The sequence below is a fragment of the Leuciscus leuciscus genome, assembly GCF_965113295.1.
Source record: "Leuciscus leuciscus genome assembly, chromosome: 22".
NCBI classification, from domain to species: domain Eukaryota; kingdom Metazoa; phylum Chordata; class Actinopteri; order Cypriniformes; family Leuciscidae; genus Leuciscus; species Leuciscus leuciscus.
Genome location: NC_138746.1, coordinates 4,013,418 through 4,035,340, shown reverse-complemented (window position 1 = coordinate 4,035,340; position 21,923 = coordinate 4,013,418). Strand labels below are relative to the sequence as shown.

At 36.5% G+C, this 21,923-nt stretch overlaps 1 protein-coding gene across 3 annotated transcripts in view; it reads right to left on the bottom strand.

Moving 5' to 3' along the window:
* ate1 (arginyltransferase 1) overlaps window positions 1–20,270 on the bottom strand; it is a 79,397-nt gene extending 59,127 nt beyond the window's left edge. Inside the window, exons 1-5 of one of the 3 annotated variants that reach the window (XM_082153407.1) lie at window positions 19,893–20,270; window positions 13,162–13,225; window positions 11,258–11,320; window positions 9,842–9,957; window positions 7,958–8,143 (exon numbers count right to left, since the gene is read on the bottom strand). In XM_082153407.1, coding sequence (XP_082009533.1) covers window positions 7,958–8,143; window positions 9,842–9,957; window positions 11,258–11,320; window positions 13,162–13,225; window positions 19,893–19,977 — 514 coding nt within the window. In that variant the 5' untranslated portion in view covers window positions 19,978–20,270. Of the gene's footprint in view, window positions 1–7,957; window positions 8,144–9,841; window positions 9,958–11,257; window positions 11,321–13,161; window positions 13,226–18,180; window positions 18,531–19,892 lie in introns of those variants that run through there. The other 2 variants (XM_082153406.1, XM_082153405.1) reach the window with 2 other exon arrangements.
* Between the last annotated feature and the right edge of the window lie 1,653 nt (window positions 20,271–21,923).

The following is a 21,923-nucleotide window of genomic DNA, read 5'->3' as shown; positions in this document are numbered from 1 at the left end:
TAATTCATCTTTTTTCTTCTTTTAACATTTAGAAAAAATGTGTACTGATGAATTGTTCACATTAAGACCAGCGAAGTAACCATTTTGATTTCATGCTGACTTGGTTAGCTACATGTGGCATGTGTAATTTTTAAGAACGTATGCCCACAGGCAGAGGCACACCCTGTGTCTAAAATATGTCAAATAAATAGTTCTGCACAGTGGAAAACTTGACATCTCCAAAAAGAGCAGAGGAAAACCAGCAGCAGGAGTCTAAAAACCTGAGGGCCGAGATCCCCAATGAAACAAAACTAAGCATCCATTTACAGACTACCACATAAACTGTGCGGCATGTTGCTGGTGATATCTGGTAGAGGGGCGAAGACTACAGGAGAGGTATAATCAATAACAGGTCTTGAGCACATCCCACATTTGGAGCCGTTTTGCTGGGTGTGAGAGCATGTTTCCATTAGCGGCTCGCGGGCACATTCGCTAACCGTAGGAGTGTGTGAAAGCAATCCTTTGAGCGAGTTACGAGCACGATGTGTGCGCTCCAATGAGTCGTCCAGTTTGCATTAGTAAACGCAGGGGCCGAGTCCTCCCGTTTAGATGGAAGTCATTTGCGCTCCTCTGACATCATGACATCATCGCAGCTGTAAAACAACACGGGCTCTGTTTGTTGACACCCGCTGCTTTTGCGAGGATTGTTCAGACCACTCGCACGTTTAAATTAAAGTGTCAAGATGGTTGTTCATTTTCCCTAAAGGAAACTGAAGGAGGTGGTAATCCCAGATTGGGAATGACAGGCAGGGCTGGTCAGGAAAGGGGGGGACGGACAGGGTCATTGAATCAGTTACGGTTTCAGAGTGTGCAACAGCAGCCCTGGCAGTCAGCCATCCATTTACTACTGAGAAAAGATTAGAGAGTGAGCTTTATGGTGTACAGTAATGGTGTAATGCTAAGATAACACTCAAACACACACTCCAGTCATGAACTTGCAGTGCAGTTTATCTCTGACAACGGTCAACCACTCAATCACCTAAAAATGTTCATAATTCTGAGGCATTTCTAGCTATAATTACATTTCCGAGGATAATTTAAGAGGTGTTTGCTGGCGCAAAACTTGCTCATTTGATTTTAGGATGCTTGGCTGGGGATTACAACGCATTTGCCAAAGTCTCTGTGATACTCTGGTCTCTAGACACGGCTCTAGGCGACTTTGAGCTGATTAACTGGCAATTATGAAAACAGACACACATATTTGACACAAGAAGTGTTTGTAATTGCAAAATGAAATGGTTCACATCCTGCCCTACTGGTCAAGAACCATTTGTTGGACTGATCAATCTAAAACAGTTTATGTGTGATAATGTATATTAATCTTTGGCCGTATATATCTGTGTATACAGTACAATAACCCGCTCACTCCCTCCCCATCTCTCTGGACCGGGGCCAGTCCCTCGGAGTGCTCCCGGCATCCCATGTCAACAGTTTACACGCCGACATCCTGTTTGGAGCAATAAGGAAAGCAGGGCCATTTCCTGCCTGTCCCTGTGCCAGCCGTCGACGAGCGTCAGCCTGCCATCAAACCCTTTCAACCCGGTTTGAGAGAGGGGGAGAGGGAGAGGGAGAGGAGAGAGAGAGAGAGAGAGAGAGAGAGAGAGAGAGAGAGAGAGAGAGAGAGAGAGAGAGAGAGAGAGAGAGAGAGAGAGAGAGAGAGAGAGAGAGAGATCGCATCTCACAGAAACTGTCAGGAGCGTATAAATCAAATAAAAATTCATTAAAATAAGGAATTATATACTGCATAAAAAAGGATGCCTAATTATAAAACCATTATGATTTGTTGCATTACTGCGTCAAGGCCACAAGACATAATGAAAGTCATGAAGTAAGTTTTTTTTTTTTTGTGAAGAAATTAATACTTTTATTCAGTAAAGATGCATTAAATAAAACCGATCAAAAGTGACAGTAAAGTTACTAAAGTTACAAAAGATTTCTATTGCAAATAAATGCTGTTCTTTTCAACTTTCTATTTATCAAGAAATTATGGGGAAAAAATGATCACGTTTCAACGAAAATATGAAGCAGTACAGCTTTTTTCACCATTTATAATAATAATAAATGTTTTTAGAGCAGCAAATCAGCATATTAGAATTATTTTTTCTTAAGTTATATTTTTGGGCTTTTTTGTCTTTATTTAGAAAGGACAAGAAAATTTACTTAATTGTCAATAGAGATATAGATATAGAGATACAGTTATAGAGATATAGATATAGAGATATATAGCTAGATCGATAAGCTTCATTGTCAATAGAGATATAGATATATAGATAAAGAGATATAGATATAGAGATACAGTTATAGAGATACAGTTATAGAGATATAGATATAGAGATAAAGTTATAGAGATATATAGCTAGATCGATAAGCTTAATTGTCAATAGAGATATAGATAGAGATATAGACAAAGAGATATAGATATAGAGATACAGTTATAGAGATACAGTTATAGAGATATAGATATAGATATACAGTTATAGAGATATAGATATAGAGATATATAGCTAGATCGATAAGCTTAATTGTCAATAGAGATATAGATATAGAGATATAGATATAGAGATACAGATATAGAGATACAGATATAGAGATACAGATATAGAGATATATAGCTAGATCGATAAGCTTAATTGTCAATAGAGATATAGATATAGAGATATAGATATAGAGATACAGTTATAGAGATATATAGCTAGATCGATAAGCTTAATTGACGTTTAAATGACACAATACAAAAAAAGAAATCCTGTCCTCTCTCGATCGACAGATTGATAGATCGATATAGAAAGTCCTGAACAAAAATGGAGTAATTATGACCTGGACACATTCTGGATGAGTTTCAAGGGATTCGTCCATAATTCACTTTAATTTTAGGCTACAAAAAAAAAACTGTTTTAGAAGTGCAGCGTTAACCGGATACAACTTGTTAGTTACACTTGCAATACAAAGCACAAATTTGGACCGGCTTTAAAAAGCACATTGATAACAGACTATTTACACTTTCCTCAAATAAATCTGGCCTTTACACGCTTCGCATGAGACGCGGGACCTCCTTCAGGACCTCCGAGCGCTGCTCTGTGACTTCCTCCGACAAAGAGCCAGAGTCATCGAGACAATTAGCCCTTTCTTAACACTCATTCTTCCCTCTTTTCCTGTTAATACCTCCAGTTGACTTAGAGGAGGGAATGTTTCCGGCCAGGGTTGTAAATACGGCACAGGGATGATAGAGATGTTGAATGGCTTTCTTCCAAACCAGAGTAAACACGAACGAGAGCTAGAGCAGATGCTGGGCCGGATCCAGGTCGAAGACAAGCCTGCGTTCTGTTACTTGCACTGTTTAACTGAACTATCCTGAGCGGATAGGAGCCGGTGTGGTGCTGTTTGGTTATAATACAGTAGAGTATTGTATGAATTCATCATCACACTACTCAAGCACACACACCAAGAAAACCCCTCAACACGGCTGACGGGGGTTCATGGCCCCAGGACTATTCACAATTGGTTTGAAAGCAATACAGCTGCTTAGGATCAACATAGAAGTGATAAGTTTTAATCACTTGTCACTTTATCACTTTCCGCCCGGTTACGACAGTGTTATGTTAATGACGTAAATGCAATTCAACTCACTTAAAAATACAAAAACACACACACACTTTTCAAAATATCTTCTTTTGTGCTCCACAGAGGCAAGAAATGCATACAGGTTTACAGACACGATGGTGCGTAAATGATCGATCATTCCTTTAAGATCAAACCTGAGGAGGAACCAAGATCTAACTCGGAGAGCTCATTTTCCTCTGGCTGGGACCGTTTTAAAGATAAATAAATAAATAAATAACACTGAATATTACCATGTTTGAAAACACTGACCGGATTGTACTGCGGTCTGATAGACCTTTAGCAAATAAACACGTGGTGTTGCAAGCGGGCCATTGAGTGCAAGGGAGAGATAAACTCTGACAGATCCGTTCCTGCGGAAGACACATTCTCCCTCTCTAGCAGTTAACAGTTCGTAAAAAAGTCCAGAACTGCCTTTCCTTGAGGACTCATGGATACACATGTACAGTTACGCACACTCATGTACATGCAGGAACTCACAGACACATTCCTGTACTACTCCTGCAGAAACACACACACTCTCTGCGGACTCCCTGAGGGGACAGTGTAATGTATATTTGCTGTGCGGGGATGACTCAGGGCTGGGTGAATTAGAGCTGGCACACTCCTTTATGAAAGGAAAACATATGGAAAGAAGAACAAACACGTGGGGGCGCGGGGAAGAGAAACACTTTTACTACCTGGACCAGCCTTTACTGGCACAGTCAACACCAAAACACACAACGCTCAACCACTTAGTCAGCATGAAATCAATATGTACTTTTGTAATACACATTCCTAGTCTTTTAGTGCAACCACTCAACACCTCAGAAACTGCCCAGAACCGCTGCTCGGATCACAACAAATCTAGTTTTAATTGTTCTTTCTTAGTTTCTCATTAACATGAATTATGAGTGAAGTTCTAAGGCTGTTCACGTGTACTCGCTTCACTTCATTCAGCTCAAATATCCAAAGAGACCATTTACAGATTCTGTTGTTTATAACCGGAGCATTAACCTCCGGTGAGGAATCAGTCATTTAGCTCCGTCTGTGTCAACGCTAACAACAGACATAACTCAGACGTAAAGATGGTCATAAAGCAAGCGGCAATAAATTTGTCACCAGGTGGTTTCCGTTTGGAGATGGAGAGAGCGAGAGTTCTCTCCTCCTTTTGGGAGCCTCTATAAATCCTTCCCATTTCCGGACTGTTCTGTGGGGGTGCTCATTCCAGGGGCTTGTAGATGAATGGGACTTTTAATTTGCCTAAAATTCATATTCAAAGATGTATGGTCCTCGTGCCTCAAGTCTACAGGGAATTTATTATACGTTTTGGCTCACAGCACTTCACCCTCGGAGGAAAGCTAGTAGATTAAACATTTTTACATTTAACTAAAGGATAAGATGGTGAAATTGTTTAACATAGGAAGTGACACTGGCAGGAATACTAGCAGTATCATTTTACACAGATGATGTGAAAAAAAAGTTTATATCCCAAGGGAGCCACCACATTTATTTCTTGCCATATGCTGCCCTCTATTGATCCTCAGTGGAATCCCATGTTCTGCTATTCTAAGTTTCTAGAGGCAAGGCAAGTAGTCATTTATCAGACACTTATCCTTACTTACTAGTAGTCATTTATCAGACACTTATCCTTACTTACTAGTAGTCATTTATCAGACACTTATCCTTACTTACTAGTAGTCTTTTATCAGACACTTATCCTTACTTACTAGTAGTCATTTATCAGACACTTATCCTTACTTACTAGTAGTCTTTTATCAGACACTTGTCCTTACTTACTAGTAGTCTTTTATCAGACACTTATCCTTACTTACTAGTCATTTATCAGACACTTATCCTTACTTACTAGTCATTTATCAGACACTTATCCTTACTTACTAGTCATTTATCAGACACTTGTCCTTACTTACTAGTAGTCATTTATCAGACACTTATCCTTACTTACTAGTCATTTATCAGACACTTATCCTTACTTACTAGTAGTCATTTATCAGACACTTATCCTTACTTACTAGTCATTTATCAGACACTTGTCCTTACTTACTAGTAGTCATTTATCAGACACTTATCCTTACTTACTAGTAGTCTTTTATCAGACACTTGTCCTTACTTACTAGTAGTCTTTTATCAGACACTTATCCTTACTTACTAGTCATTTATCAGACACTTATCCTTACTTACTAGTCATTTATCAGACACTTATCCTTACTTACTAGTCATTTATCAGACACTTGTCCTTACTTACTAGTAGTCATTTATCAGACACTTATCCTTACTTACTAGTCATTTATCAGACACTTATCCTTACTTACTAGTAGTCATTTATCAGACACTTATCCTTACTTACTAGTAGTCATTTATCAGACACTTATCCTTACTTACTAGTAGTCTTTTATCAGACACTTGTCCTTACTTACTAGTAGTCTTTTATCAGACACTTATCCTTACTTACTAGTCATTTATCAGACACTTATCCTTACTTACTAGTAATTTATCAGACACTTATCCTTACTTACTAGTAGTCATTTATCAGACACTTATCCTTACTTACTAGTCATTTATCAGACACTTATCCTTACTTACTAGTAGTCATTTATCAGACACTTATCCTTACTTACTAGTAGTCATTTATCAGACACTTATCCTTACTTACTAGTCATTTATCAGACACTTATCCTTACTTACTAGTAGTCATTTATCAGACAGTTATCCTTACTTACTAGTCATTTAGTAAGTAAGGTAGTCCCCCCCCCCCCCTTACCCCCCCCCCCCCTTACTAGTCCCCCCCACCTTAACAATGTCTGCATAGGTGCACTGGAATAATCCTTCCTAAAACGCATTAAACTTTCGTTTACAAAGACGTGAAACTCATAGAGTGGTCAGGGGTGTTCACTGATATGCTCACACAAAAATCGCTGCAAAAGATGCTTTCCAACAGGTTTTATCGTAGTTTTTGTCCAACTCCATTGACTTGTATAGGACGTGCTGTGAGACCGCAGCACCTTTACGGTATTACTCCGCCGCTTCTTCTTCTGCTTCTTCTGTGTATTCGATGAAATGCCAGTGGTTTGCTTGCAATTGGCAAAGGTGCATTATCACCACCAACTGGGCTGGAGAGTCTATTATTCAAGCTCTCAACGGAAGAATGTACGGGTGTGAGGCGTTTGGAAAAAAAGGTCCACAGTTTTACAACGAATGGTAAAACACCTGTTTGAAAGCATCTTTTGCAGCGATTTTTGTGTGAGCATATCAGTGAACACCCCTGACCACTCGGTGAGTTTCACGTCTTTGTAAACAAACGATTTTTCCAGTGCACCTATGCAACCGTTGTATAGGTGGGGGGTGCTACCACAAAAACCTAAAATTCTCAGGACAGCAGCATTTGTCCAAATTTCAATCTTAACCATTGTATTTCATCAGAAACTATCTGAAAACAGGGCTTTAAGTGTAAAATACCGAACTTGCCCTTTAATGCAGTGGTTCCCAACCAGGGAATTTTAAATTGTCATTTAGGATGAGACAAAAGCATTAAAATAAGCTAAAACAACTCAAATTGTATTTTAAATCAGCCCCGTTAACAGGTGTTTTTCTCTCTTTGTAGAACCAGGACTCCGATGGTCTTGAAAAATGTGGATATATGTGGAAGCCTAATTTTAAAAGTGTGAATTCAAGACCTGGAAAAGTAATGTGAATTCATAAAATATTGAAACAAAATGAGCAATTTTACAATGAATATGCATTTTACTAGTTATGCCAAGTTCCAAAAATAACTTAGAAATTGTAAGTAAAAAAACAAAAAACATCCAGTAAACCACAAACAACTTGCAGTCAGAAAGGTTGAGAACCACTGCCTTAATTGTTGAAGTATCAAAGTCTTAAACCTTAAAGTCTCTGAATCAACGTAGTTAAATTTTCGTACAATATTTCCAGTGCTGCACTGCAACTGATTCTACAACAACAAGGCCAAAGGAATCGCTAAAAACAATGTGTGAACTAAATGTGATTGGAAAGGCACTATACATTATACAAAGACACTATAAAGACATCACATCTTTCTACTGCAAAGCTCTCACTGGTTGCACACAACAGCAAACATTCAGCAAGACCAGTGTAAGACCAATTCAAGGATAAATGAACCAATTCTTTTTAATGAAATGGTCAAAAAGATTTATAAGCCTGAATCACTTGCTGGCAGACAATCAATCAATCAATCAATCAATCAATCAATCGCTACTTTGGACGAAAAGAACCAAGAACTGTAACTGTGTTATTTGAGACTTAAATGAGTGTAGAGACTGACCTGGCTTGGCCGTAACATTTGAGGTTTTCTCTGCAGAAGCAGGCGCTGCGTCTTCTCTGGGCGTTGAGTTGGAGGACTCAGTGTCTAGGCTGGTGGTGATGTCTTGTATTTCACTGTGGTCTATTTTCAGTGGATCTTCAGGAGGGGGTCGCACATCTTCTTCATGCACAGAGTTCATGGGCTCTCCTAAAGAATCAACACATTTAAATTTAAGATGACCATCATGGATAATGTGACGCCGTCTACTACAGGGATTCACTCAAATCACACTTATACTTGGAACTATCAAATTATGCAGGGCCACGTTTCCCAAAAGCATTGTTGAGCCTAAGTTGTAAACCAACTGCACCAAAGGACTCTACGATCTACTTACGCTTACAATGCTTCTGGGAAACGCAGCCCAAATCATTTGAAACGAAAACAACAATTGGGAATGGGTGCATTAATGGGATAGTTCACCCAAAAATGAAAAAAATTCAACAAAAATGACTCATCCTCATGTCATTTCAAACCCGTAAGACTTTTTATTCATCATCTTCATTCATCATAAAATTGAGATTAAACTACTGGAGTCACATGGATTACTTTAATGATGTTTTTACTAGCTTTCAGTTGCGTAGCTGTCAATGGAGGGACAGAAAGCGCTCGGATTTCATCAAAAAGATCTTCATTTGTGTTCTGAAGATGAACGAAACTCTTACGGGTTTGAAATGACATGAAGGTGAGTAATTAATGACAGAATTGTCATTTTTCAGTGAACTAACATAAAATTAAACACCCTTAATCAAGCTATAAATGTATGTCTAAATGGTATGAAATGGATCTTGTACTTGCAAACACAATTTTAGTTCATAAACACTAAGAAAATGTGTCATGCCCAAACCCACACAAACAAACTGAGCACAAGAAACACAAGACATGTAGAAAAAGAGAAGAAAATAGCAAAATATGTGAGGGATAACACATGATGCCTGGGTGACAGGAGGGGAGTCTGGTTAATGTCTGGCCAACAGCACAAAGCGCACCTGACAAAAACGACTGGGTTTTTCCTGCAGCTATAGCCACTGTCCTCTGAAGTATGGACGAGAAGGGCTTTAGACGGCTTTTGATTTCTTCTAAAACATCTGGGATGGCATATTAAATCAGACCAGACCACAATATATAAGAAACAGACAGAGGCTATACCTGTAGAAAACATGCCTTGGGGATGCAACTCTTCTGACTGGGCTATATATATCGAGTCAGATATATTCAGATATGATTTTGTGCCAATGTATATTAAACATCATTGTGAAAATAAGAGACATTTTAATAGAATCTTTGATTTAAACTTGGTGTGAATCATTTCAAACTGTCCATTTTATATTACAAACGTTTGTGTCACTCAGAAATGTTAATCTTCACAATTCATTAAGTGGCATTTCTCATATATTAACATGTTTCATTATAAATATAATGCATATGTACTGCAGGTAGATGTTATCATATCATATCATAAATTATTAAATATTCTCTTGTTCATTTTTAATCTGTTTTCAATGTTGAAATGGTGGTTTCTGTCATTTGAAAAAAGAATCTCCATATCGGAGAAAATTCATAACTAAATATAAATACTGAATGTAATCAAAAGGCTCTAATTTATGAGCCAGCCCACAAGTTCAAAAGTAAATGATGTGTTTAAATATGGCCTCTTCGATTTGTGGCATCACACCCTCATGTTATTTTCACGTTCGGATGTAATGAAGAGGTTTTCAAGTTATTTAACAAAACACAGATAAAATAAACATTTAACATATCATCCAGCTTCATGATACCAAGTTGTGGATCATGACTGATCACCACCAGTAGCCAAATAATCTAAGTGGCACTCGATCGCTCGCTCACCTTCATGTCCCTCATCACACCGCTCCACTGGCATCTCTCCTTTGGAGAGAAACTTGTTCACTCTCTTCAAGGTCTTTTTGTGAGTCTTCGACGGATGGAAGTTCAAGGCATGGCACCTGCCAAACAGTAAGCACAACAACTAGTAAAGTTCTATATAAATGCCTCATTCAGTCAACATATTAAAGGATTAGTTCACCTAATTTCCTGACAATTTACTCACCCCAATGCCATCCAAGATGTTCATTTCTTTCTTTCTTCAGTGGAAAAGAAATTAAGTTTTTTGAGGAAAACATTTCAGGATTTTTCTCCACACAATGGACTTCAACGGCAACCAGAATGTTGAAGTTCAAATCAATGCAGTTTCAAAGGGCTTTGAAGTGCCTCAAAGGGCTCTGCACGATCCCAGCTGAGGAATAGGGTCTTATCTAGCGAAACGATCGGTCATTTTCCAAAAAAATTTAACTTTTTAACCAGAATTGTTCATCTTGTGCTGGTCTGCAACGTGCCACGTATTGCGTCATCACGTTGGAAAGGTCACGCTTCACATCATCTATCTAAGTTATTTGTCTATGTACTCCGGTTCAAAAAAGTAGGGAAGGGCGAAATTTTTTTTAAATGTCGTGACCTTTCCAACGTGATGACATAATATTTTTTTTTGAAAATGACAGATTATTTCGCTAGATAAGACCCTATTCCTCTAAGTACTTCAAAGCCCTTTGAAACTGCATTGATTTGAACTTCAACATCTTGGTTGCCATTGAAGTCCATTGTGTGGAGAAAAATCCTGAAATGTTTTCCTCAAAAAACTTAATTTCTTTTCCACTGAAAAAAGAAAGACATGAACATCTTGGATGGCATTGGGGTGAGTAAATTGTCAGGAAATTTTTGTTTTGAGGTGAACTAATCCTTTAATGTATAGCCTAAAGAAAGACCAAACACACAATTTGTTTCCAGCAAATTAAGCCGCGGTCACACTAGACTTTGAGCATGCTAAATTTCTTCGGGCACTGCAATAATCGTGATATGACTTTATAAACATGAATTAAACATATAACAAATAGTAATACATTCAAAATGTAAAAATATACAATCTACTTAACTTTACTGCAAAAACATCGTTCTTTTAATTCAGCCAAGAGGTCACTCTGTGACGCATCGATCTTTTACTGGTAACACGTCTTCACGTGTCAGAGTTCACCCAACTTTGGACGCAGCGAAACGCAAAACTTTGCATGAGCTTGCGTTTTACGGTCTGATGCATTTGCATGCGTAAGAATGGAAGTCAGTGGAATGAAAAGTGTAGTGTGACCGCACCTTTATACACATTTAAGAAGATCACTCAATAGTCAAATTTAACGATAAGATATTCATTTTAATTGATCACAAAGTATCCTATATACACAAGCAAGCTTTTACCTGATGGTGTACTGTGGGCAGCATGTCTTATTCATTATAGGCTTGTAAACATATTTGCCACTTCTAAAAAAAAATTAAAAAACAGGAAAAGAACAAAGGGGAGATCAATTTAAATATAATACAATTTAAATTTAGCCATACATCAATAAGCCAATGATTGTTCATTAAACCAATTATAATAAAATCATGGTTAAAAATTCAGTTGTTTTTATAAGTGATATAATTTATTTTAAATATATGCTCATGCACTCAATTATATGCTCTCAACTACCATTGCCTACCAACATTAGTTCAAATTTAGTAGTATCTCACTCAGTCAAGATATGGACTCAATTTAGAAAACAGACTGGGTTGCATAGGTCTTCTACACTCTCTCCGATAATTAAAAACCACAATTTTGCACCCTCTAATATGGATGAGGCGTTTCGAATATGGTTTGATAAAGGCATAAAGACCATTGATGATCTCTATGAGTGTGGAGTTTTCTCGTCCTTTAATAACCTTTCCAAAAGATTTGACTTACCTAATTCCCACTTATTTTGTTCAAGTCAGGCATTTTGTGCAAAAACTATTCCCTCACTTTCCGAATCGCCCCCCTGAATCGCCATTGGATGACTTCTTAAAGCTTGAACCACATTCAAAACACTGTATTTCTGTAATTTATAATTTGATTCACAATAATAATCCAGCCTCTACAAGTAGGGCCAGAGCGGCGTGGGAGGGAGACTTGGGATTTGAAATCCCTGATGAACATTGGGAGCGCATTCTTGCTCTCATACACACATCATCTATAAGTGCAAGACATGGCCTGATACAGTGTAAGATTCTGCATAGGGTTTACTATACAAATGCTAAACTTGCTAAAATATACCCCTCTGTCAGCGATGCATGTAATAGGTGCAAGCAATCACCAGCAGATCTCATTCATATGTTATGGGGATGCCCTAAATTATATGATTACTGGACTAAAATATTCAAAATTCTGAGGGAAGCCTTTGCCATAGATCTTGACATAAATCCTCTTCTGGCCATCTTTGGGATGACCGTTGAAGTTAACCTTTCTGTAACGGTTCAAAAGGCTCTAGCCTTTACTACTTTGCTAGCGAGACGTCTCATACTTATGAAGTGGAAACATGCCTCACCCCCTTCTTTTGATGCACTGTCACAGACTGGATCTTTAAGGACCTTTGATAAACTGTGGCGCCCCTTTTTAGACTATTTACTAGCTAATTCTCAAGACACTTAAGCTGAGCATCCTCTGATGATTTATTTATTTTATTTTGAAAAGGTTTTAAGATATCAATATTATATTTTTTATTTTATTTTTATTTTTTTATTGGAGGCTGTAGGTTGTTTATTTGAGGGAGGGTTTTATTGGGGTATGAACAGTGTGGAACGATTATTTCATAAAATCATTATTATTCGTTGACGATATTCCCAGCAGAAAAACCAATAAGGAAATTTAAATTTAAATGTATGCTCATACATTTTAAATAAATTATATATTTTTCTTTACCTGCCATTGTTCACTATGAATATTGCTGACTCTGCTTGTGATTTTCCACATTTGTAACTCACTTACTTTGTAAGTGTCTGCAAAATGAATAAATGTACAGTTTTCTTGCCAAATATATCCAGATTAAAATGTGGTTTCATGTTGAATTGAACCATTTGTCTTGTTCAAGCTCAGGGAGTATCTCTGAATCTGTCACTGTGTTAAGCTCATTAAACTGCCCAGACTAATGCATCCTGTTAATGTGTAAAAGTGTTTCCTGCTAAGACATTACGCAAGAAATCCTAATCATGCAGCACATGATTTAAAGTCAAGTCAGAAGATTGAATTATGAAACACTCATTATTAGAATTGAACAGTTCAGAGGTCAGACAGTAGTTGATATCAGGACCTTCTCCAGCCTCTGTCGATGAGATCTTGGTAGTCCTGCACTGTCATAGTATGGGACCACATGCCTAGAGAGAGAACAACACTATTTAGATCATACACGACACAAACTTATCAAGTTAAACCTCTTAAATAAAGACATGCATGAACATGAGAACAGGAGGGCATCTGATGCTTATAGCCTTGTGTTCTGAGACACAGTGAGCCTCAAATGGACACAGTTCAGGAAGGGAAAAAGTTTCCTTTGACGTCATGGAGAATTAAGCTCCCTCACAGGGACACGTATAGGACATCTGTCCTCAAAGCTTTGAGAATTCTTTCAGTTTTTTGGCTGTGGGGTTAAGATGTCTCTTTATCTAGATTGAGCTATAATCCAATCAATACAAACACTGAGGAGAATATAAACACAGATCACTATCTTGTGGACTAAAAACAAAGATTAAAACCACACAATACCGACAAAACATTTAAACAATGACACATATACACAAATAAAAATTAGTGAACAATATACATGTCTCAATGTGAAATGGTAATACCGATATCAATAACGAGAGGGCAGGATGTCTGATATATAAATGTGAAATAGGCTAGAATATCTTATACATAATATTTAATCAAAGCTGACAAAAAACATATTTCAAAACAGAAATGACTGATTAGGTTGTTGGTAGATTTTGGGACAGAAACAAGGGGTGCTAATGCTCCTCTAATCTGCCAAAGAAGAACGTCAGTGTACAATCAGCTGATTTATAGCTAGTTAAATTCATGTTCAGAATCTCCATAAATACTTTAAGCAATAACACAGTCTAAACCTTTCAATAACAATGTATGATATGATATCAGTACATCATCTGATATTTATTATGTTATTTAATTTTTGCATTACTTTTGCCAGAACTAATCTTTCCATAATCTAGCGCTTTCCTTTTTAAGAGCATGATTTATTCATATAAGAAAGGTGGGGAAATTAATTTTTTTTAATAGACATAATAGGCACATTCCGAACTTAAATGGTTGTAATTCAAGTATGCTTTAGAATATCTAAACGTAAGATTGGTCTTGTTTTAAAGAAGACATTTGGCAGATTTTTGTAGAAGTGAAATATATTTAAAAAAGGGAAATAGAAAAAAGTTTATGAAAATGTACAATGTAAAAATTTAATTATTCAAATTTTATATAAAATATATATTTTCAAAACATGTTGGACTCTAAAACTGCAAGAAAATCAAAGCCAAAAATCTGAACAAGTTGTGTTTCAAATTGTGGGTTGATATCTCAAAAAATGAGCTTTCAGTAAGATTTTGTTTGGGCGCAGTACCAAACTTTTTCACTAGGTGACAACCAGACTCCAAGGCTGGATCCCAAATGGCACACTCCGGCTTTGTGGACCTCCTTCGAGTTCACACTTGGTGACGTGAGGAAGTGCAGACCTAAGGGGCGCTGGCCTCAAGTCCATGCGAGAGTGTATTTTGGGACAGGCTTGATGACACTATGCCACCGAAAGTCAAACAGCCACGAAACTCCTCCCCTCATTTATCTGATTGGCCGTTCACAACTTCGCAAGGATTCCTGGGTAGGTAACTCGTGTGGAGGGTTCGAGGGCACAAAGGCGGCACTTGCGAGCACACTTCTGAGCACTGAAATGCAGAATGGGACACCCTACGGACTCGTACACTTGGCGAGAGACAGCGAGTCCACATGAAGTGTGCCATTGGGGATCCAGCCCTTTACTGCCCATATAAGGGCGCTTCCTTTTCACATGTGGTTTGAGTGATCTGAACCATTTATTTCCACAATTTTCATACAATTTATGAAGTAGACATCCTATGTAGTATGCTAGAAGTATGGGAAGTTTGGCAGATTTTGATATGAATTCAACCTCTAATAAACACATAAAAAGAACAAGTATGTGCGTTATAGTTAGCTGCCACATCACAAATTTTTATTTATTTATTATTATTATAAATTATTATTTTTTTCTTCTTTATATTTAAAACATTTTCAGACCTTTTTTTCTAAAAGAAATTGAATGGATGTTATCTTTTGGACTCTTTGCATGAAAACAAACTGAGGTTTCTACCATTCTTTCATGATTTTTCACGTTCATCGCTATTTCAAAATAAAGGTCTGAACACGCCTTAGGAGTATGAAAATATTATTGTTGCAAATTGATAAATTACGGTAATTTATTTTGAATTGTATAGAGATTGTAAGCTTTCAAATGATATGCAGTTTGTCAAGATTAGTTTAGGTTTAGTATAGAATATTACAGTTTTAAATATGTAATGGCTGTGGACCCACCAGGCCAAATATTGATTTGATTTGAATCAATTTTAATGTTGGGAATTGGGACTGATTTTGGAGCTGGCTCAAGTTAAAACACTAAGAGGAAAAAAAGATTCGCTCAAAAAACCCTAATGTAAATGTAAATTTAACAAAATAATTATAATAAAAAAAAAACTTCCAGAATTCAGGCCAGGAAAAGCAGACACTCATTGTTAAGGTCTACGGGCCAAGCCGATTGTTTTCAGAGCACAAACAAACAAACGATTCAACAGCACAGAACACGACACAGTCCAGAAAGACCCATTAAGCAACATCAGGTCAGATCACTGCAACAACAGAGACAAGAGGTTTGTTTTTACCGGACTTATCCATTAATCTAGTCCATACAGGGCGGGTTTTTCAGAACACAACACAATAGACACTGATTAGGTTTGAGGCAGATAGAAAAAGCAGGTAATAACAAGCCCTGAAAAGATTGAAAAGGCGTAAAATAAAAAACAAAAAGTTCAGGCCCAGTCTGGACCACAACACAGTAAAACAATTAAAAGGAAACTACGAAGGTGTGTTTCTTATTATAACACTCACAAGGGGTTCAGGCATTGTGTCATGGCACATAATGTCACCTCTGGGTTAAGCATTAGCCTGGTATGATGCAATCTCTTTGCATAAATTTGATAGAGAGTTATAAAGTCAAAAGTTTATGATAAGTCATTCACCTCTAGATTGTTCAGAGTCACGCAGCACCCGCTGTTCCTGGATTTGTACTTGTGCTGATATTTATGTTAATTGATAAGTAAGTACTTCGCAAAGAAAAGTTCAACTTCCAAATAAGAGATAAAATAGAACTGAAAAGTCAAGATGAAACCAAAACGGACCCCAGTCACTATCTTAATGCATTATCTTGGACTTTTTGTGCATTATGCACATTACTCAACAAAAAAAAAAAGTGAATCTTCATATAGTTTTATATTAACTTTCTCCACCTCAAGTTGTTTTACTTTTCAACTGACATCTTCAAGCCCTCGGCTCCATTTTGGTAACAACCAATTTTCCCAAATTAATTTGCAATCACTAAATTAGAGTCCTGTCCAACATTATTTCTCATTGAATATCCAGTTTCAATAGGAAATGCGTCACATCATAAAAAGTAAAATGTGTTACAAACATAATTTCATGTTGACTTTGAAAGGTTCAGGTCCTTACTTTCACTTTCAAATTCTTGAAAGTGAAAGCAATCAATTAAACTGTATTCTCCTGCATGGCTAGACTATAAAAGTGTGATGACGGCCTATAAATCAGTGGAAGATGGAGATATCAAGAGTTACTGAGGTATTACGCAGAGCCCTGGGTAATAAAGCATGTTGCTTAGGATAATAATTATCTGCTTAATCAAAGTAAACAAACGCGTCCCGTCCTAATGGCTTCCACATTATGTAGCATAGGGCAGATTAGGATCAGATTATCTTTAGCACCACTATTACTACCGCTATTACAACACCGCTTCCTAACAATCCTTGTTGATCTGCTTGCGTCACCACTTTTAGCACCATTTGTTAACATCATCATCATCATAAAGGCAAATAAAAAAACATTTCGATGTGAATTATCCGGTGGCTGTAGTACAAAAAAACTGTCAGATCATGCAGTAAATATAATAAACCATTGGCCATCAATCTTTGGCAATTCCCTGGACCATTTTCCAGAATGATGGGAACCATGAACTATAAATCTATGATACATTTTCTAAAACTGAGAGAAGACTTCTATCTCTAACTGTAATAAAAGAAAGTGCTAGAAGGTCTAAGTGAAAAAAAAAGTAAAATATTAATAATTATTAGGCTACTTAATTAATAAAATAGGATTAAATAAGATTAAAATAAATAGAAATTATAATCTTAAAATTAGTAAATACTATAATGAATAGAAAACATAATAATGTAACTTAATAGAAACATATATACATATTGTTTTTATATTTTTCACAGTATAAATTGGGTCTTTATTTATACTAGAAAATATATAGATGCCTCTCAAGCTTTAGGGCCCCTCATACATGATCTGGGACATCTAAAAGACTGAAACCCCCTGATATACAATAAATAGTAGAGTAAATAAATGTATTATTTTATAAACTCAGTGACCCTGTATCTGACTGCCTAGATTACACAACATAGACACTTAAGCCTATTTATTAGACTTCGGTTTATAATAAGGTGAATAAACAGTTAGAATCCAGGACACTCTTTTTGTAAAGATCTGAACTGTAAAAATTATTGCAAAAACAAGAATGGCACATAGGATAGGAGTAAATCACTTTAAGGTCCAGACAGGGGTGGACAAACATGAACAGGCCTCTGCTATTCCCTCACATCAGGAAATGATTTCAATCTTCTCTGTTTTTAAAAATACACTTTAAAACTGACATGTCAATGACAGACAGCTGACAAGCTCTTCACTATCCACCACAAACAAAGATTATGACACCATCTTACAGTTTATAATTGACTTGACAATGAAGCAACTCATTTGGAACTATATAATTAATACTATAATATTAATAAAGCGTTTAAACATTTGACAAACCAAGCTAATCAGTTCATGAAACAGTCATCGCTTGTCGAAACAGTCATCGCTAATCAAAACAGAGTGGTCCAACCCGGCTTCCCTCAAACGTTCTGTCGATTCACTGATATATTGACCACAAACCATTAGTAACAGAGTAATGCCCACTCACCGTGTGAGAAATTGCCATTTTCATGTTTACAGTAACCGCAGCGATAGCCGTCATCTCCCCCAAAATACTCCACTATACTGTAAGATCCACCCGCTGCCATTTCCACGCTCGCCCAGGTACGATTAACAAACCCTACTATTGGTAAGGACAGGCTCATGAATATTAATTACGCTGCATGACGTTCGTACAGCGCGCTTTCTGATTGGTCTGATTTTCTGAAAAACCGCCGTTAGTAAGTGAGCAATTATTCATGTGAATGAGGTTACCGTGACTGGACGTCCCAAAAAGGGCAAGCAAACTATGGCAAGCCGTTTTCACTTTTATTCATTCCCAGGATATGAATAGCAACAATTACATTTTCACTAGTTAACATAATAATTCTTGATATCAGGGATTATATTTCTACTAGTAACAATTATGGCAAGCCGTTTTAACTTTTATTAATTTCCAGGATATGAATTGTTGATATCAAGAATTACATTTTTGATATAAACAATTGAATTCTTGATATCAACAATTGAATTCTTGATATAAAAAATTTAATTGTTGATATCAAAAATGTAATTGTTGATATCAACAATTTAATTGTTGATATCTGTAATTATATTTTCACTAGTGAAATGTCACCATAGGCTGCCATTCAAAATCAATTGTTGATATCAAGAATTGATTTCTTACTAGTAGAAATATAATTTTTGATATCAATAATTAAATTGTTACTAGTAAAAATGTGAATTACTGATATCAATAATTCAATTGTCACTAGTTGAAATGTCTATTCTTGATATCAACAATTGAATTGCTAATTTGCTACTAGTAAAAAATTTCATTTTTGATATCTGAAAATGTATTTCTGATATCAATATTATTTCAGATATCTAAAATGGCTTTCTTACTAGTAACAATCACATTCATGATATCAGAAATTAACATCGTCACTAGTGAAAATTGAATTATTGATATCAAAAATGAACATTGTTACTAGTAGCAATTCAAATGTTGATATCAAGAATAGACATTTCAAGTAGTGACAGTTTAATTCTTGATATCAAAAATAAAGGTTTTTACTAGTAAGAATTGTATTTCTGATAGCCTACGTGAAATTGAAATTTCAACTAGTAAGAAATCAATGATTGATATCAACAATAGAATTTGAATGGCAGCCTATGGTGACATTAAACTAGTGAAATACAAATACAGATATCAAGAATTACAGTTTTTACTAGTTGAAATGTATTCTTAATATCAAGAATTCGTATTTCTGCGAGTGATTATGTCATTGTTGACATCAATAACAATAATTCACATTTTTACTAGTGGATATTCAATTGTTGATATCAAGAATATCCTGGGAATGAATGAAGGTTAAAGCGGCTTGCCATAAGCAATCAACGTCAAAGGGGAACAAAACATTCACCATAGTAGGATTCGAGCGCTTTATGACCCGGAAGTACAGCACAGATTCACCGCACATTTCCTGTAGTGGTATAAAAGCCCAACAGGCACGGAAGGAAGCAATACAATATTTATTATTTAATAAAACTATCGTTTTGAAAGCTGCTTACCTTACAAAATGGTGCAACTTGCTTTGTTCATTTCCACAAAAACAATTTTCACTGTACACGAAAGTGGGAAGGTTATTGTGTGTTGTAATAATTTGTTTGTTTTGTGCAGATACTTCCCTTATCCAAAATAATGCAAACTTCACTTACCGTATGAAGCTTTACCTCCTTCATTCCTACAGTAGCCACAGCGATATCCACAACGGACTCCTTTGAACTCCACTATGGTGTACATTTCCCAAGGGATCCTTTAAAGTATCTGCCATGCAAAACTTTTGAGTCTGTAGTGATAAAAATGTATACTGTAAAAATCCCCTGCGGTCATTTGTTTATGTGCAGCCGGTGATGGTGCATTTAAAAAAACATAAGGCTACATGTAAGCTAATGTGAAGTTTGGTTCACTTTTGTGTGTTATAAATTAAACCAAAATTATCTAAATAAAAACGAAATATTCATAAAGGACGGAAAAGGCCAAGATACGACAGCTGCCATGCTGAGATAAGAACATGTTCGAAGGATTCAAACGTTTACATAGTCGGCCACTAGATGGCAGTACATGCCCTGTTGTGGACAGAATAACAACTTCATTCACAAATATTGTTTATTAAAGGGATAGTTCACCCAAAAATGTTGTCAAAATTTACTCACCTTCAAGTTGTTTCAAACCTGTGTGAGTTTCTTTCTTCTGTTGAACACAAAAGAAGATATTTTGAAGAATGTTGGTAAGTCGACGGCACCCATTGACTTCCATGGTATTTTAATCCTACAATGGAACTCAATGGGAACCAGCAACTGTCTGGTTACCAACATTCTTCAAAATATCTTCTTTTGTGTTCAACAGAAGGAACTCATACAGGTTTGGAACAATTTGAGGGTAAATGAGTAATGACAACATTTTAATTTTTTCCCCTAACTATCCCTTCCTATTGTATTGTTATTTGTTGTTGTTATGTTGTACATTCATTTTGCTTGCCATTACTTGTTTGGTGATTAATGCTTTAGCAATGTTATATGTAAACATAATCAGAAGTTAATCTTAATTTCGAAGTTCTTTAAATTGACAAAAAGTGCATTGAATACGTGTTGAAAGAGACAGTATTTATAACTTTAACAATACATTTCAAACAATAGTTGGGTGGTATATTTTGTGCGTAACAACTGCCACCAGGGGCCTCATGTATCAATCTTGCGTACGCCCAAAAACTTTGCGTACGCCAGCTTTCACGCTCACGGTCGGATGTACTAACAGTGAAATTAACGCGAGAATGTGCGTTCCTCCACGCCAATTTCATGTCTGGCGTACGTACATTTCTCATTGTTTTTGTCCGTTGGCGACTCTTACAGGCAATGAAGTGAAGTTGCAAACATTACACAACGAATGGTTCTACAAGTCTATCGCACCACCACCTGTGGGAAGCATGCTATTCATTTGCAGTTTATAAAATAAATGACATATATTGTCACATGAGCCTTGTGGAAATATTCTATCAATTATGCAATTAAGTAAGAACATATAAAAGCATATGCAAATTGATACAACCCTTAGTCTATGGCAATGACAGCTTTGGTTTAATGTCCACCTTTATATCAGACCATTTCTTTTTAAGGTCATTTAGGGTAGACTGTGCACAGTTGAGACATGTGTACAGTTGAGACACCTTAAATAACTTGCGTTCGCAGCAAGCACAAGTTGTGATTTTTGCTGTGCGTGCGTATAGTGTCCTCTTTGATCGTGGGAAATTTGAACAACGGACGCATCTCCGATCCGAAGAAATCGGGAAAAGTTTTTTTTTTTCTAAGCTATGACGTTCACTTCACCATGCACTCTCCACAATGAATAGCTTATTATCCTTATGTGACTGTTAAACGTATCACCACAAACGTTATTCTGTGCCCTAAATACTGGCATATTTCATGGCATGTGTCATGCAAGGTAATTGCAAAATCTAGCGAAATGTGCGAGGTGGCCAGCGGGGGATATTGAGACACATATCTACTGTACCCCCGATAGAGCTCTATTAGGAAACACACTGTTTAGTTGTTCAGCGTTATGATAACAGGTTAAATGTCATAATAAGCCAGCATAGGACGCAAATGAAAATAAAATTTGATATTTGTGATATTTAAACTGTGTATTATTAATAAATATTGTTACATATCTTGTTCCTGCTTTATACATTT